The sequence below is a fragment of the Mytilus californianus genome, unplaced genomic scaffold, assembly GCF_021869535.1.
Source record: "Mytilus californianus isolate M0D057914Y unplaced genomic scaffold, xbMytCali1.0.p SCAF_7, whole genome shotgun sequence".
Classification (NCBI taxonomy): Eukaryota; Metazoa; Mollusca; class Bivalvia; order Mytilida; family Mytilidae; genus Mytilus; species Mytilus californianus.
The window spans coordinates 100,871,295-100,886,540 of NW_026262723.1; the positions used below are offsets into that span (position 1 = coordinate 100,871,295).

Here is a 15,246-nt window from a genome sequence, read left to right on the forward strand (position 1 = left end):
ATACAGAATTTTGTCTCTTGAACATAGAAAATTTCATGAAAATTGTACTTGTCTGCACATTTTTTAGCATACCTGACCCAAAGGTAGGTGGAACCTAGTATTGAGTCCACTTGGCATCTAAAGTCTGTTGCAGACTTTCTCAAAAGTCTTCTACATAGTCAACCCTCTTTGCAGGACCTACCTATTAGATTTATTATTTGTTTTTTCTCATCTTGGATATATGTGAAATAATTCACACTGGACATGGAGCAAACAACAATCAATCTTTTCCTCTCAAACCACTGGAATAATTATGACTAAAGGAGTGGTTCACTAACACATAATTTTGGCCCTAAAAATCTGAAAATTTAACTGCAATAATATTATGAAAATTTGATGAAAAGTTTGAAAACATATTTTTAAATGTTCAATTGTTATACAACCGCAAAATTTTTGCGATTTATAATGGTATGACGTTGTCATTGTTGTTGTCATCAGAAGAAATTTGATTTCAAGACAATATACTGATTGATTTTGGGGGTTACTGTCCTAACTGTTTAGGAATTAGGGGCTAAAAACAGAACAATAACTTCTGTATAAATGTATGGATGTCTATGAAATTTTACCACAAGTTTCCATACCAAAAAAGGAAGGTTGAGATTGCCAATTTCTACCAAATTTAAAACAAATGAAACATCTATTTCAGAATCATTGTTGATATCCCGAAATACATCAAACATGACAGACACTGTTACTAAAATGAAATACAAAATTTAACCAATAACTGGCAAAATTGTAATTTTTATGGCTGATTAAAATATCTTTATATATATATAAAGCTGATTTCTAGCTTACGACTGTGTTAAAGGTAGTCCAGACTACACACGAGTATCACCTTATGACTTTGGCAGCATTTTAACATGCTGATGTGATATTTATAATAATGTAATGAATACTTACTGAACTTACGTAATTTTCAATCTGGCTGTCCTAGTTTTAACCTAATTACAGCTGTTTGACTTGCAAAATTTTATGATAAATATGATTTCAAACAGTGTTTAATTTATTTTCTGGATTCAAATGCTTGCAAATGATAAATACATTTGTAAATTTCATATCATCTGCCTATATTTCTTCAATTTCATATTGAAAATGTCCTGCTAACCATGAACAATATTTGTTATTAAGGGATCCTATAATAGTAGAGGGCATATTGTTTTCTGGTTTCCTGTCTGTCCCTCCATTTGTCTCTCCCATATCAGTTTAAAGTTTTCTGGTTTCCTGTCTGTCCCTCCATTTGTCTCTCCCTTATCAGTTTAAAGTTTTCTGGTTTCCTGTCTGTCACTCCATTATGTCTCTCCCATATCAGTTTAAAGTTTCTGGTTTCCTGTCTGTCACTCCATTTGTCTCTCCCATATCAGTTTAAAGTTTTCTGGTTTCCTGTCTGTCCCTCCATTTGTCTCTCCCATATCAGTTTAAAGTTTTCTGGTTTCCTGTCTGTCCCTCCATTTGTCTCTCCAATATCAGTTTAAAGTTTTCTGGTTTCCTGTCTGTCCCTCCATTTGTCTCCCATATCAGTTTCAAGTTTTCTGGTTTCCTGTCTGTCACTCCATTTGTCTCTCCCATATCAGTTTAAAGTTTCTGGTTTCCTGTCTGTCCCTCCATTTGTCTCTCCCATATCAGTTTAAAGTTTTCTGGTTTCCTGTCTGTCCCTCCATTTGTCTCTCCCATATCAGTTTAAAGTTTTCTGGTTTCCCGTCTGTCCCTCCATTTGTCTCTCCCATATCAGTTTAAAGTTTTCTGGTTTCCTGTCTATCCCTCCATTTGTCTCTCCCATATTAGTTTAAAGTTTTCTGGTTTCCAGTCTGTCCCTCCATTTGTCTCTCCCATATCAGTTTAAAGTTTTCTGGTTTCCTGTCTATCCCTCAATTTGTTTCTCCCATATCAGTTTAAAGTTTCTGGTTTCCTGTCTGTCCCTCAATTTGTCTCTCCCATATCAGTTTAAAGTTTCTGGTTTCCTGTCTGTCCCTCCATTTGTCTCTCCCATATCAGTTTAAAGTTTTCTGGTTTCCTGTCTGTCCCTCCATTTGTCTCTCCATATCAGTTTAAAGTTTTCTGGTTTCCTGTCTGTCCCTCCATTTGTCTCTCCCATATCAGTTTAAAGTTTTCTGGTTTCCTGTCTGTCCCTCCATTTGTCTCTCCCATATCAGTTAAAAGTTTTCTGGTTTCCTGTCTGTCCCTCCATTTGTCTCTCCCATATCAGTTTAAAGTTTCTGATTTCCTGTCTGTCCCTCCATTTGTCTCTCCCATATCAGTTTAAAGTTTCTGGTTTCCTATCTGTCCCTCCATTTGTCTCTCCCATATCAGTTTAAAGTTTTCTGGTTTCCTGTCTGTCCCTCCATTTGTCTCTCCCTTATCAGTTTAAAATTTTCTGGTTTCCCATCTGTCCCTCAATTTGTCTCTCCCATATCAGTTTAAAGTTTCTGGTTTCCTGTCTGTCCCTCCATTTGTCTCTCCCATATCAGTTTAAAGTTTTCTGGTTTCCTGTCTGTCCCTCCATTTGTCTCTCCCATATCAGTTTAAAGTTTTCTGGTTTCCCGTCTGTCCCTGCATTTGTCTCTCCCATATCAGGTTAAAGTTTTCTGGTTTCCCGTCTGTCCCTCCATTTGTCTCTCCCTTATCAGTTTAAAATTTTCTGGTTTCCTGTCTGTCCCTCAATTTGTCTCTCCCATATCAGTTTAAAGTTTTCTGGTTTCCTGTCTGTCCCTCCATTTGTCTCTCCCATATCAGTTTAAAGTTTCTGATTTCCTGTCTGTCCCTCCATTTGTCTCCCATATCAGTTTAAAGTTTTCTGGTTTCCTGTCTGTCACTCCATTTGTCTCTCCCATATTAGTTTAAAGTTTCTGGTTTCCTGTCTGTCCCTCCATTTGTCTCTCCCATATCAGTTTAAAGTTTTCTGGTTTCCTGTCTGTCCCTCCATTTGTCTCTCCCATATCAGTTTAAAGTTTTCTGGTTTACTGTCTGTCCCTCCATTTGTCTCTCCCATATCAGTTTAAAGTTTCTGGTTTCCTGTCTGTCCCTCCATTTGTCTCTCCCATATCAGTTTAAAGTTTTCTGGTTTCCTGTCTGTCCCTCCATTTGTCTCTCCCATATCAGTTTAAAGTTTTCTGGTTTCCTGTCTGTCCCATAATTTGTCTCTCCCATATCAGTTTAAAGTTTTCTGGTTTCCTGTCTGTCCCTCCATTTGTCTCTCCCATATCAGTTTAAAGTTTCTGATTTCCTGTCTGTCCCTCCATTTGTCTCTCCCATATCAGTTTAAAGTTTTCTGGTTTCCTGTCTGTCCCTCCATTTGTCTCTCCCATATCAGTTTAAAGTTTTCTGGTTTACTGTCTGTCCCTCCATTTGTCTCTCCCATATCAGTTTAAAGTTTTCTGGTTTCCTGTCTGTCCCTCCATTTGTCTCTCCCTTATCAGTTTAAAGTTTTGATTTAAGGTAGTTTTCCATGTTGTGGTCATTTTAATTTGAAACTTAGTGAATATATGTTCCTTAAATTTTGAATTTTAAAAAAATATATGCCAAATTAAGGCTTTTACCCTGATTTCACAGTTAAGTGAACATGGAAATGTGAGATTGTGAGCAGTCCTATGGACACATATTCTTCTTTGGATATTGTTCAGAAATGGAATTCACTGCATTTTAGGGTTCTTTCAGTTGGAAAAGCTATTTATAGTGCCTTTATGTGGTGTTTATGTATTTAAAATGCACTGTAACTGCCAAAGCGCCATGTCCTTTTTGAAGTCTTCAAGTAACATACCAATATACATACTTATTCTTGGAATCTTTTGTCATCCCTGCAACTATTGATCTGATTTATGGTAAATACCAACAAAATTATGAGGTAACATTTCAATTTGGTTGACCTGAAATAGATAAAATTATAACCTGTGTCCACTTCTTTCTTTCTGTAAACCCTTTGTTTCTAACCAATATCTACTAAAAAATACTGTTGCAATAAAAAAAATGGATTGGTTAGAAATGTCAGTGGCCAGAATACACTATTTTTTTGCTGATTCTATAGGTTGTGTGACATTGCTGTCAGCTAGAAGCAATAGCAATAAAAAGCCGACGTCATCAATGACATTATATAGTAGGTCAATGTACCTATGCCTGCAGTACAAAACAAGAAGGAAAAGATTGGAATATTGATTGTAACATTTTATTAGCTATCATCTTAGAATCAAGCTGAAAGAGAAATGTAGTAAGAAGATTCTCTATTTTTAGCAATGGTGTAAACATACATGATCAGTTGGGCAAACTTCTCTTTGAGCAGGGTTAATGACCATCTGAATCCATGTGATCAATATAGATGCAATCAAAACATAAACACTTAGCTCCAGTAAGTTTTAGTTCAGATGTCCTTTAAGAGATTCTCTTGTTAGATTTTGAAAGTCCATTTATTTTAAGGACATTAGCATCAAGGTCTGTGCCCTTTCTCAATATAATTGGTATTATTATACTGATCATTGCATGGGTTAAAAATGTCTCTAAAAGAAAATGATATTTTTGATTTCTTGTCAAGTGTCCACTAGCAACCGATTATATTCAGTAAAAAGCTCTCAAGAGCTTATGTTTGTACTATAATTATGTAAACCGAATCAAAATAAAACTTACTTATTTATATTCATATTTGTATGCAAAATCTTCTGTTATTCACACATGAATGGGACTATACTTGACAGAATGACTTCTCACTCATATGAACTGGACTAAACCTTACATAATTACCTCATATAGGAACTGGACTATTTCCTTCACATAGGAATGGGACTATTGAGAGAATTACTTCACATAGGAATGGGACTATACTTGACAGAATCACTTCACACATGAACAGGACTATACTTGACAGAATGACTTCTCATATAAACTGGACTAAACCTTACATAATTACCTCACATAGGAACTGGACTATTTACTTCACATAGGAATGGGACGATTGAGAAAATTACCTCACATAGGAATTGGACTATACTTGACAGAATGACTTCACACACAAACAGGACTATACTTGACAGAATGACTTCACATAGGAACTGGACTAAACCTAACATAATTACCTCACATAGGAAAAGGACTATACTTGACAAATTTCCTTCATATAGGAATGGGACTATACTTGACAGACTTACTTCATATAGGAATTGGACTATACTTGACAGAATTACCTCACATAGGAAAGGGCCTATACTTGACAGAATTACTTCATTTATGAACAGGACTATACTTGACAGAATTACTTCATAGGATAGGGTCTATATTTGACAGGGTTACTTCATAGCAAAGGGGCTACATGTATTCTTGACATAATTGCTTCACATAGGAACAGAACTATGCTTGACATTATTACTTCACATATGAACAGGACTATACTTGACATGATTACTTCACATAGGAACAGGACTATGCTTGACATAATTACTTCACATAGGAACAGGACTATACTTGACATAATTATTTCACATAGGAATAGGACTATACTTGACATAATTACTTCACATAGGAACAGGACTATGCTTGACATAATTACTTCACATAGGAACAGGACTATACTTGATATAATTACTTCACATAGGAACATGACTATACTTGACATAATTACTTCACATAGGAACAGGACTTGGTAGAGTTACTTCACATAGGAATAAGACTATACTTGACAGAACTACTTCACATAGGAACTGGACTAAATTAACAGTAGAAACAGGACTTTACTCAGAAGAGTTACTTCATATAAGAAGTGGACTAAACTTAACAGAATTATTTCATATAGGAACAGGACTATACTTGACAAAACTACTTCACATAGAGATTGGATTAGATTTGACAGGAATGGGACTATACTTGAGAGAATTACTTTATTTTATTTCAAGTGAAGTTGTGGGCCTCCATATTTATTTTTTTATCAAATCTAGATTTCTATTGATATTAAAGGGAAATAATTTACATTGTATATTATCAGTAGAATCTTTATGTTCTATCAATTTCCATTGTAGGACATTTTATAAGTAATTTATTCTTAATGTTGCTTCGATGGTTATTGTGCCCTGCGCGACATGTTGCGGGGGACATAGAAATACCAGGCGTCTGTGCGGTCTTGTTAGTGATCTCACATGTACAAATCTTGCCAGATTTTTATGAAACTTATTTTTTTTGGGGAGGGGGGGGGACAAATTTTTTTAGGGGATTTTTTTTCATAATTTTTTGGGTTTTTTTTCCCAAAAATTTTCCATTTTCAAATTGATTATTTCTGATTTATATAAAAAGCAACAAATACTGATATGGCAGTAGATACACACCAAACATGTTGTGTAAATTATTATATATAACAGATAAACGAAGTATTGTGCAACAGCACAGTATAGCGCAATAGCAAGAAATCTTCAATTGAAAATAAATACAAATCTTTTAACCAATTTCAATGGGATTAATTTAAAGTCTTCAATTTTTGGAGGTTCTAACCTTGTATTACTATTTTGGATATTGGGCCCCATTTTGAAATTGGTCTACATTGAGGTCCAAAGGGTCCAAAATGAAACTTTGTTTGATTTCATCAAAAACTGAATTATTGTGGCTGTATGATATGCTGAATCTTATTGTGCATTTAGATTTTTTATTTTGGGCCCTATTTTCAAATTAGACTATTTACCGGATTTGTAATAACATAAGCAACATGACGCATGCCACACTTTTTTTCTTCATTCTTGAAGATATTGATTTGATATTTGGTATATAGTTTTTATCATGACAAGTTATAGATCAAGTTCGAATTTTGTTCCGGTCTGATGATTTAGTCCAGAGTTATGGACCATAACTCTGGACCATATCTAATGTTAGAGTACTATGTTAAACCATCTTAGGTCCGAGTACACAGTTATTTCGTAGTGCATTTCTTTTAGACAATAAATGAAAATAAAAAAAATCCCACCTGCGCTTTCTCAATAATATTTTTACAGTGTGTTGTACTACTTTTGGGACAAATTATATCAAAATTATAGAAAACTTCATCGGCTCTAACTCAAAATATGGACAATTCTATGTTAAGGGGGTCTTGAAATCTTTTGACAGCTTCCGAAGTGCTAATTTTTAACCTTTTTCAGCTGGACCAAATCACTACTTTACTTTACAATTCATGACCCAAATTTTTTTACAGTGTAATTTCATCCCCCTACTTGCTATTTGAGGCATAAAACATGAAGGAATACATTTGGAAGGGGTACTAAAAAAATTGGCAAGCAACACACTGTCCACACTAGGGACTTTATTCGTGGACAACGAAAATCAAAGGACGATAACTGTGTACTCGGACCTAATAGGATAGAAAAATTTGACCAATCTTAATAAAACTTGGTATGACTAAAGCTTAATAAATTATGAGACTGCTGACAAAGTTTCATGGCAATAGGATATATATTATAGACAATATGATAAATTCTATATTCAACTTCGCGTGTTAAATTTTGACGTTTAAATTGAAAAATTTCAACTATCAACATTTGGGGCTTTAAAAATTAAAATATTGCAAAAAATTACATTTTAAAGGGCTTTATATATGACATATTATGTATTTAAAGCAATAGAATACTCATTTGATTTATCAGACTTATCACAATGATTTAAAAGTCAAATTTATATGAGCCTGTGCCAAAAAATGGAGGTTTTCCAATGAAGGGGGGCCTTACATGAAGATGTATTATTTTCCAGCAATTTTAAATTTGTGGAGTTTTTTGGTTATAAATAATCCTTACATATGTATTAAATGTACTTTAAATGGAAAGAAAAATTACAAATAGCATACCATATTAGTATAAAAGGGTCTTAAGCCAAGTAAGACTGAAAATAATTTAGGGTCAATTTAGGCCGTAGCACATATTTACATTTAAAAATGCATACTGAAGCTATAGGAAATAAAAATTTGTGTCTTTTTTATAATTTCTATACTCAGGTTACATGATACAATAAATCTGAGCATAAAGGGACTCTTGCATTCTACTTTTTTTGCAGACAGTATGGTCTGATACAAAGATTTTTCACTTTTTAGTGAAAAACTCGCATGCAATTTTAGCCTCAGCAGGCTTATATTTGAACCACTTGCTATTTAACATAAGAAAAGAAAGATACTATGTGAAATGAAACAGGTACAAAAGACATTGTGAAGTGCTTTAATACAAATTTAGTGAAATCTTTATTATGGACTTCAACTTTTATGTACCTAGGTCCTCACATTTAACTTGATCCAAACAGGCCGTTACACGAGGGTCATTTATACAACACATTTTGCACATATTGTCTGAGATAATCTTATTTTCTGTAGATTCAGAGTTCACAAATGAGTAATACAACTGGGTTAAAGCATAGAAACACAAATATTGACACAGGAAAACCTGTCACATAGAAAGTCAGAATGCCACTTATGCATCAAAATTGAAAAAGCTTTGAAATGCTTATTTTGACCATATAATGCCAAAATGGGTAATTTTTGCAGAATTTCTATCAAATAAAAGTTTAAATCCTTTAGTTTCATGCTATCTGACAAATTGACACCATTAAATCATTCAGGGAAGTTGCCAAAGTACAGATTCTATATTTACTGATTTCGCCTCTTAGGTCCGAGTACACAGTTATTTCATAGTGCATTTCTTTTAGACAATAAATGAAAATAAAAAAAATCCCACCTGCGCTTTCTCAATAATATTTTTACAGTGTGTTGTACTACTTTTGGGACAAATTATATCAAAATTATAGAAAACTTCATCGGCTCTAACTCAAAATATGGACAATTCTATGTTAAGGGGGTCTTGAAATCTTTTGACAGCTTCCGAAGTGCTAATTTTTAACCTTTTTCAGCTGGACCAAATCACTACTTTACTTTACAATTCATGACCCAAATTTTTTTTACAGTGTAATTTCATCCCCCTACTTGCTATTTGAGGCATAAAACATGAAGGAATACATTTGGAAGGGGTACTAAAAAAATTGGCAAGCAACACACTGTCCACACTAGGGACTTTATTTGTGGACAACGAAAATCAAAGAACGATAACTGTGTACTCAGACCATATTTCTGTACAAAGGGAGATAACTCGTTTTTTTTTAAGACATTCTTTGTTAAATTATTTGCAGGTTTGTTTGTTATTTAGTACAAACTAATTTTCTGAATGCTATATATATAAAAAAATAATTATGAAGAGAAATCCTTTAATTAGATATATTTCAATACATTACATTGTGTAGATGAAAGTTGTTGACATTTTGTAGATAAGTTACAAATCTATATTAGTTTGTGACAAATGAAAGAAAAAATATTTGGAACTATTAATTATATTTGATTATAATTTGAAAATAAATATACACTGTATTACATCATATCTAATTTTAGAGAACTATTAATCATATCTAATGTTTTTTTCACTCATATAATCAGTTTTCCACACTGTTTTTAGTCATGCTTGAAGATATTGACATGATATTAACTTTTTGTTTACACCATGACAAGTTATAGAACAAATCAGCATTTTGTTCCAGTAAAATGAATTTTTACCCGGTAGGGGAGTATGTTATGCCATTCAATACTCTCAGAATGCTTGTTATTTTTGGCCATGGCGTTGTCAGTTTGTTTTTGATCTGTGAGTTTGACTGTCCCTCTGGTATCTTTCGTCTCTCTTTTCAAATTAGTCCATATTAAGGTTTGAAGGGTCCAAAATTAAACTTTGTTTAATTTCAACTCAAATTAAATTTACCCGGTATGTGTTTTTTTATATGCTGAATCTAACCATGTTGTTAGATTTTGGATATCACACCATACTAGGTAAATGTCCCATTTCAAATTCTTTGACCACATTTATTTTGTGTCAGAAATCTATAATATGTCAAAAATTTGATCACAATCCTAATTCAGACAGTATCAAGCTTGAATATTGTGTCCAAACTTACCCCAACTGTTTAGGGTTCGATCTCTGCAGTTGTATCAGGCTGCGCTCGGCGAAGCTTTTTATTTTTATAAGAGTTATGCCCTACATTGAATTATTCGGTCCTTCCCATGGGTGGTTTGTTACACCCGACAGACTTTCGCATTTTTATACGACCGCAAAAAAATTTTTGTGGTCGTATATTGGTATGACGTTGGCCTGACGAATGGCGTCGTCCGGCGTCGTCCGAAGACACATTGGTTTTCGCACTCTAACTTTAGTTTAAGTGAATGGATCTCTATGAAATTTTACCACAAGGTTCAATACCACAAAAGAAAGGTTGGGGTTGATTTTGGGGGTTATGGTACCAACAGTATAGGAATTAGGGGCCAAAAAGGGGTCAAAAATAAGCATTTTTGTAACTTCCAGACATAACTTGTGTGTTAGTGTATGGATCTCTGTGACATTGTACCACATGGTTCCATATCACAAAAGGAATGCTGGGATTGATTTTGGGGGTAATTGCCTCAAAATTTTAGGAATTAGGGGCCAAAAAAGGGGCAAAAAACAAGCATTTTTCTAGTTTCATGACAATAACTTGTGTGTAAGTGTATGGATCTTTCTGAAATTGTACTACAAGGTTCCATATCACAAAGGGAAAGCTGGAATTGAGTTTGGGGGTAATTGCCAAAACGTTTAGGAATTGGGGGCCAAAAAGGGGCCAAAAATAAGCATTTTTCTAGTTTCCAGACAATAACTTGTGTTCAAGTGTATGGATCTCTCTGAAATTGTACTGCAAGGTACCATACCACAAAGGGAAGGCTGGGATTGATGATGGGGGTAATTGCCTCAATATTTTAGGAATTAGGGGCCAGAAAAGGGCAAAAAACAAGCATTTTTCTAGTTTCAGGACAATAACTTGTGTGTAAGTGTATGGATCTTTCTGAAATTGTACTACAAGGTTCCATATCACAAAGGGAAAGCTGGGTTTGAGTTTGGGGGTAATTGCCCTAAACGTTTAGGAATTTGGGGCCAAAAAGGGGCCAAAAAACACATTTTTCTAGTTTCCAGACAATATCTTGTGTTCAAGTTTATGGATCTCTCTGAAATTGTACTGCAAGGTACCATACCACAAAGGGAAGGCTGGGATTGAGTTTGGGGGTGATGAATCATAAGGGGGTTCAAAAAATTTGGGGGGGGGGATTTTTTTTTTTTCCTTTTTTTTTCTTTTTTTCCTTTTTTTTCTTTTAAAATTTTCCATTTTGAGTTGGTTATTTCTGATTTATATTTAAAAGCAAATAATAATGATATGGTAGGAGATACACACCAAACAGGATGTGTAAATTATTATATAATAAGTATTGTGCAATAGCAAGAAATTTTCAATTGCACAGTATTGCACAATAGCAAGAAATCTTCAATTGCACAGTATTGTGCAATAGCAAGAAATCTTCAATTGCACAGTATTGCGCAATAGCAAGAAATATTCAATAGCACAATATTGCGCAATAGCAAGAAATTGTCAATTGTACAGTACTGCGCAATAGCAAGAAATATTTAATTGCACAGTATTGTGCAAAAGAAGATACTTTGTATAAATTGCTTATTTCTTGACCAATTTCAATGGGGTTTTATTCTTGAATTCTTGGGGTTCTTTAATATGCTGAATCTAACTGTGTATTTAGTTTTTGGATTTTGGGCCCCATTTTTAAATTGGTCCACATTGAGGTCAAAAGGGTCCAAAATTAAACTTTGTTTGATTTCATCAAAAATTGAATTATTGGGGTTCTTTGATATGCCGAATCTAACCGTGAATTTAGATTCTTAATTTTTGGTTCCGTTTTCAAATTGGTCTACATTAAGGTCCAAAGGGTCCAAAATTAAACTTAGTTTGATTTTAACAAAAATTGAATTCTGAGGGTTCTTTGATATGCTGAATCTAAACATGTATTTAGATTTTTGATTATGGGCCCAGTTTTCAAGTTGGTCCAAATCGGGGTCCAAAATTAAACTTTGTTTGATTTCAACAAAAATTGAATATATGGGGTTCTTTGATATGCTTAATCTAACCATGTACTTAGATTTTTGATTTTTGGGCCCCGTTATCAACTTTGTCCACATTGAGGTAAAAAGGGTCCAAAATTAAACTTTGTTTGATTTCATCAAAAATTGAATTCTTGGGGTTCTTTGATATGCTGAATCTAACCATGTATTTAGATTTTGGATATTGGACCATAATAGGTGAATGTCCAATTTAAAATTTTCAAGTTCTTAGACCACATTCATTCTGTGTCAGAAACCTATGCTGTGTCAAATATTTAATCACATTCCAAATGCAAAGCTGTATCAAGCTTGAATGTTGTGTCCATACTTGCCCCAACTGTTCAGGGTTCGACCTCTGCGGTCGTATCAAGCTGCGCCCTGCGGAGCATTTTATTGCAGGTTTAAAAAAATTACAAAAGTATTAGGAGTAAAAAATATAAAAATCTAGTATAGAAATAATCTAAAAATATGTAACTTTACTGAAAGGAAACTTATGTGTTGGCTTAAATTCTACACTATTGATTTGAAGTGCAGTCACGTGACTGATCCTCGTACAAAATAACGGGAAACTTGAGAATATATTTTTCAAGCTTATCTAATAAGCAGTATGAGTATTTTTGGTTTTGGGTTGACTTCTAAAAGAAAACCTGATGAAATGGGTGTTACAGGAGGGCTAATTGATGAAACACAGGCCGAAAGACAGGATCTGACTAAAGACCAAAAATATGACAGGGAAAAGCAAGAACGTAAATTTTTACCCCAATGGAAGGTTTAATAATCGTCCTTGGCTGGATTTTCAATGATTCAACTGTTTTGTCCCACACACAGAGAAATGGAAAGAGCCCTGGTCCCTTGGACAAAAACTAAAAACTTTACCCCATAAAAAAAATCATAAAACTCCCAGCATCTATCTTGAAAAAAACTGTGGTTAAAAGAAACTTTCCCCAAGTTTGAAAACAAAGTTGAGCTGTTATCTGACAAATAGTTAGGCCAGTGTGTTCTTAAGCAGAAATTGAAACCAGAACAATTAAAAAGGTACAAAGTGTAATTTAACACAGCATACAGTGTTGGGGAAAAAGGGGAAGCCTTATTCTGACTGAATTTATTTGAGAAATTCAGAAAAAATGAGGTTGATGTAGTAAGATGTGATGAGTGCTTTGGAATGGTAAGCATATTCTGTTTTTATACGACCGCAAAAAATTTGTGTGGTAGTACATTGGTATGACGTTGGCGTCGTTGTTGTCGTCGTCCGAAGACACATTGGTTTTCGCACAACAATTTTAGTTTAAGTGAATGGATCTCTATGAAATTTTACCATAAGGTTCAATACCACAAAAGGAAGGTTGGGATTGATTTTAGGGGTTATGGTCTTACCAGTTTAGGAATTAAGGCCAAAAATAAGCATTTTTGTAACTTCCAGACAATAACTTGTGTTTAAGTGTATGGATCTCTCTGAAATTATACCACAAGTTTCCATACCACAAAGGGATGGTTAGGATTGGCTTTGGGGGGTTATGGCTCAAACTGTTTTGGATTTAGGGGCAAAAAAGGGGAAAAACAAGGGTTTCCTGGTTAATGGACAATTTAAAAGCAGTGGAAGGGAGGTAATCCAAAAACAAAATTGTACAATGTTGGATTACCTCCCTTACACTGCTTTTAAATTATCTATTTAAGACTTTTATGATGTATTTAAATTGGTAATTATGGTTGCAAACTCCATTGGAAATTTGAATTCAGATTATGATCATATCTTGAGGGAAAGGATTTTTTTTTTTGGAAAACGGGGGGGGGTTTCAGATTTCAGAAATTAAAAAGAAAATTTCTTCAAATATTTTTTTTTTTTGCAAAAAAAAGGGGGGGGGGGGCTATTCACAACAGCAAAGTGTATTGCACAAATGCAAAAAATTGAATATAAATTCAAATCATATAACCAATTCCAAGTTCTTTGACTACAGTTATTCGGTGTCAGAAACCTATTATGTGTCAAATATTTAATTACAATCCAAATTCAGACCTGTATCAAGCACGAATATTGTGTCCATTTTCACCCCAACTGTTCAGGGTTGGACCTCTGCGGTCATATCCAGCTGCGCTCAGTGAAGCATTTTATTATAAATTAAATTTTCAATTAAATTTGGACATTCTAAGAATGAAGGAGGACCTTTTAGTATTTTTGGTCAATGGTCCTGGACATTTCTGCAAAGATAATTATGCCCTGCACCTTCAGCCAGGGTTTATTGCTTTGCATAATTTACATAATAAAGTTTGTGATTAGGTCGTTTAAGATGAATGGCTAATGGTAAGTCAGTGATATTTGGTATGCAGTTACATTAACATTAGGACATCTCTTTTCATGGGCATTAATTATGTAGCCCTAAACCCCCTCAATTATGGTCTATTGACTTTGCATAGTTTACATGTTTTAGTATATACTATCAAAATAACATACAGACAAAACATATCTCTGTGTCAGAAATTTATATTTAAGAAGGTGTTGATTTTTTTCTTATTTCAAGACACAGACACACAATCACAGGAATTGGATGGTAAGAATAATTTTTGTTACTTTGCACTTGCTTCATACTAACAACCTTTCACTTAGGCAATAAGCTAAAATGCTTTACCAGTTGATCAATTTGTAAAGGTGAATTTAAAGTACAGTTGGGAAAAACGTTTTAGCAATTGGTGTTGTGAAAGGACAAAGCCTTTTGAATATGCACAAAAACAAGTTATTCCATGAGGAGGGTAGAGAAAAAAATTGAGAGAAAGTTAATTTAGGATATTTTGAAACATTTAGGCCTTTAAACGCAGTACATTGTACCGGTACCTTATTTCTATCTCTGCAAAGTCAAGAAAAAAGAATCTAAAAATTAGAGAGCAGGAATGGACTTTGGGTGAGCTAACAGAAGTTTTATATATTGGTGTTGATGTCCTTTCTGTTGACTACTAAACTGATACCTGTGAGAGTTGTTTTGAGTACAGTGTACTAACATGTAAATAGATGGTCTATTTTACCGTTAGACATATATTTACATGTGAGAGTTGTTTAGAGTACAGTGTACTAACATGTAAATATATGTCTAACGGTAAAATACACCATCTTGTTTGTTGAAGGCAAAAAAGTTCTTTTTTTTATGATATACTACCACTAGGTCAATGTTTTCATATTTAGCAAAGGTTACTACGTGGTAAATAGTTCTTGTGAACTTAAGAAAGGTGGCCAATAATACATGCTATATATTCTATGGTAATTTTCACA

The 15,246-nt window shown here is 33.9% G+C and overlaps 1 protein-coding gene across 5 annotated transcripts in view; it reads left to right on the forward strand.

The window, feature by feature from the left end:
- The window catches only part of LOC127709865 (CCR4-NOT transcription complex subunit 6-like), a 91,722-nt gene that overhangs the window by 22,227 nt on the left and 54,249 nt on the right, over positions 1-15,246 (forward strand). For 3 of the 5 annotated variants that reach the window (XM_052215539.1, XM_052215538.1, XM_052215540.1), the window contains one exon: positions 14,504-14,533. The exons of the other annotated variants lie outside the window; for them this stretch is intronic. In XM_052215539.1, the coding sequence (XP_052071499.1) occupies positions 14,504-14,533 (30 nt within the window). The remainder of the gene's footprint in view (positions 1-14,503; positions 14,534-15,246) is intronic. 5 annotated transcript variants of the gene reach the window in all.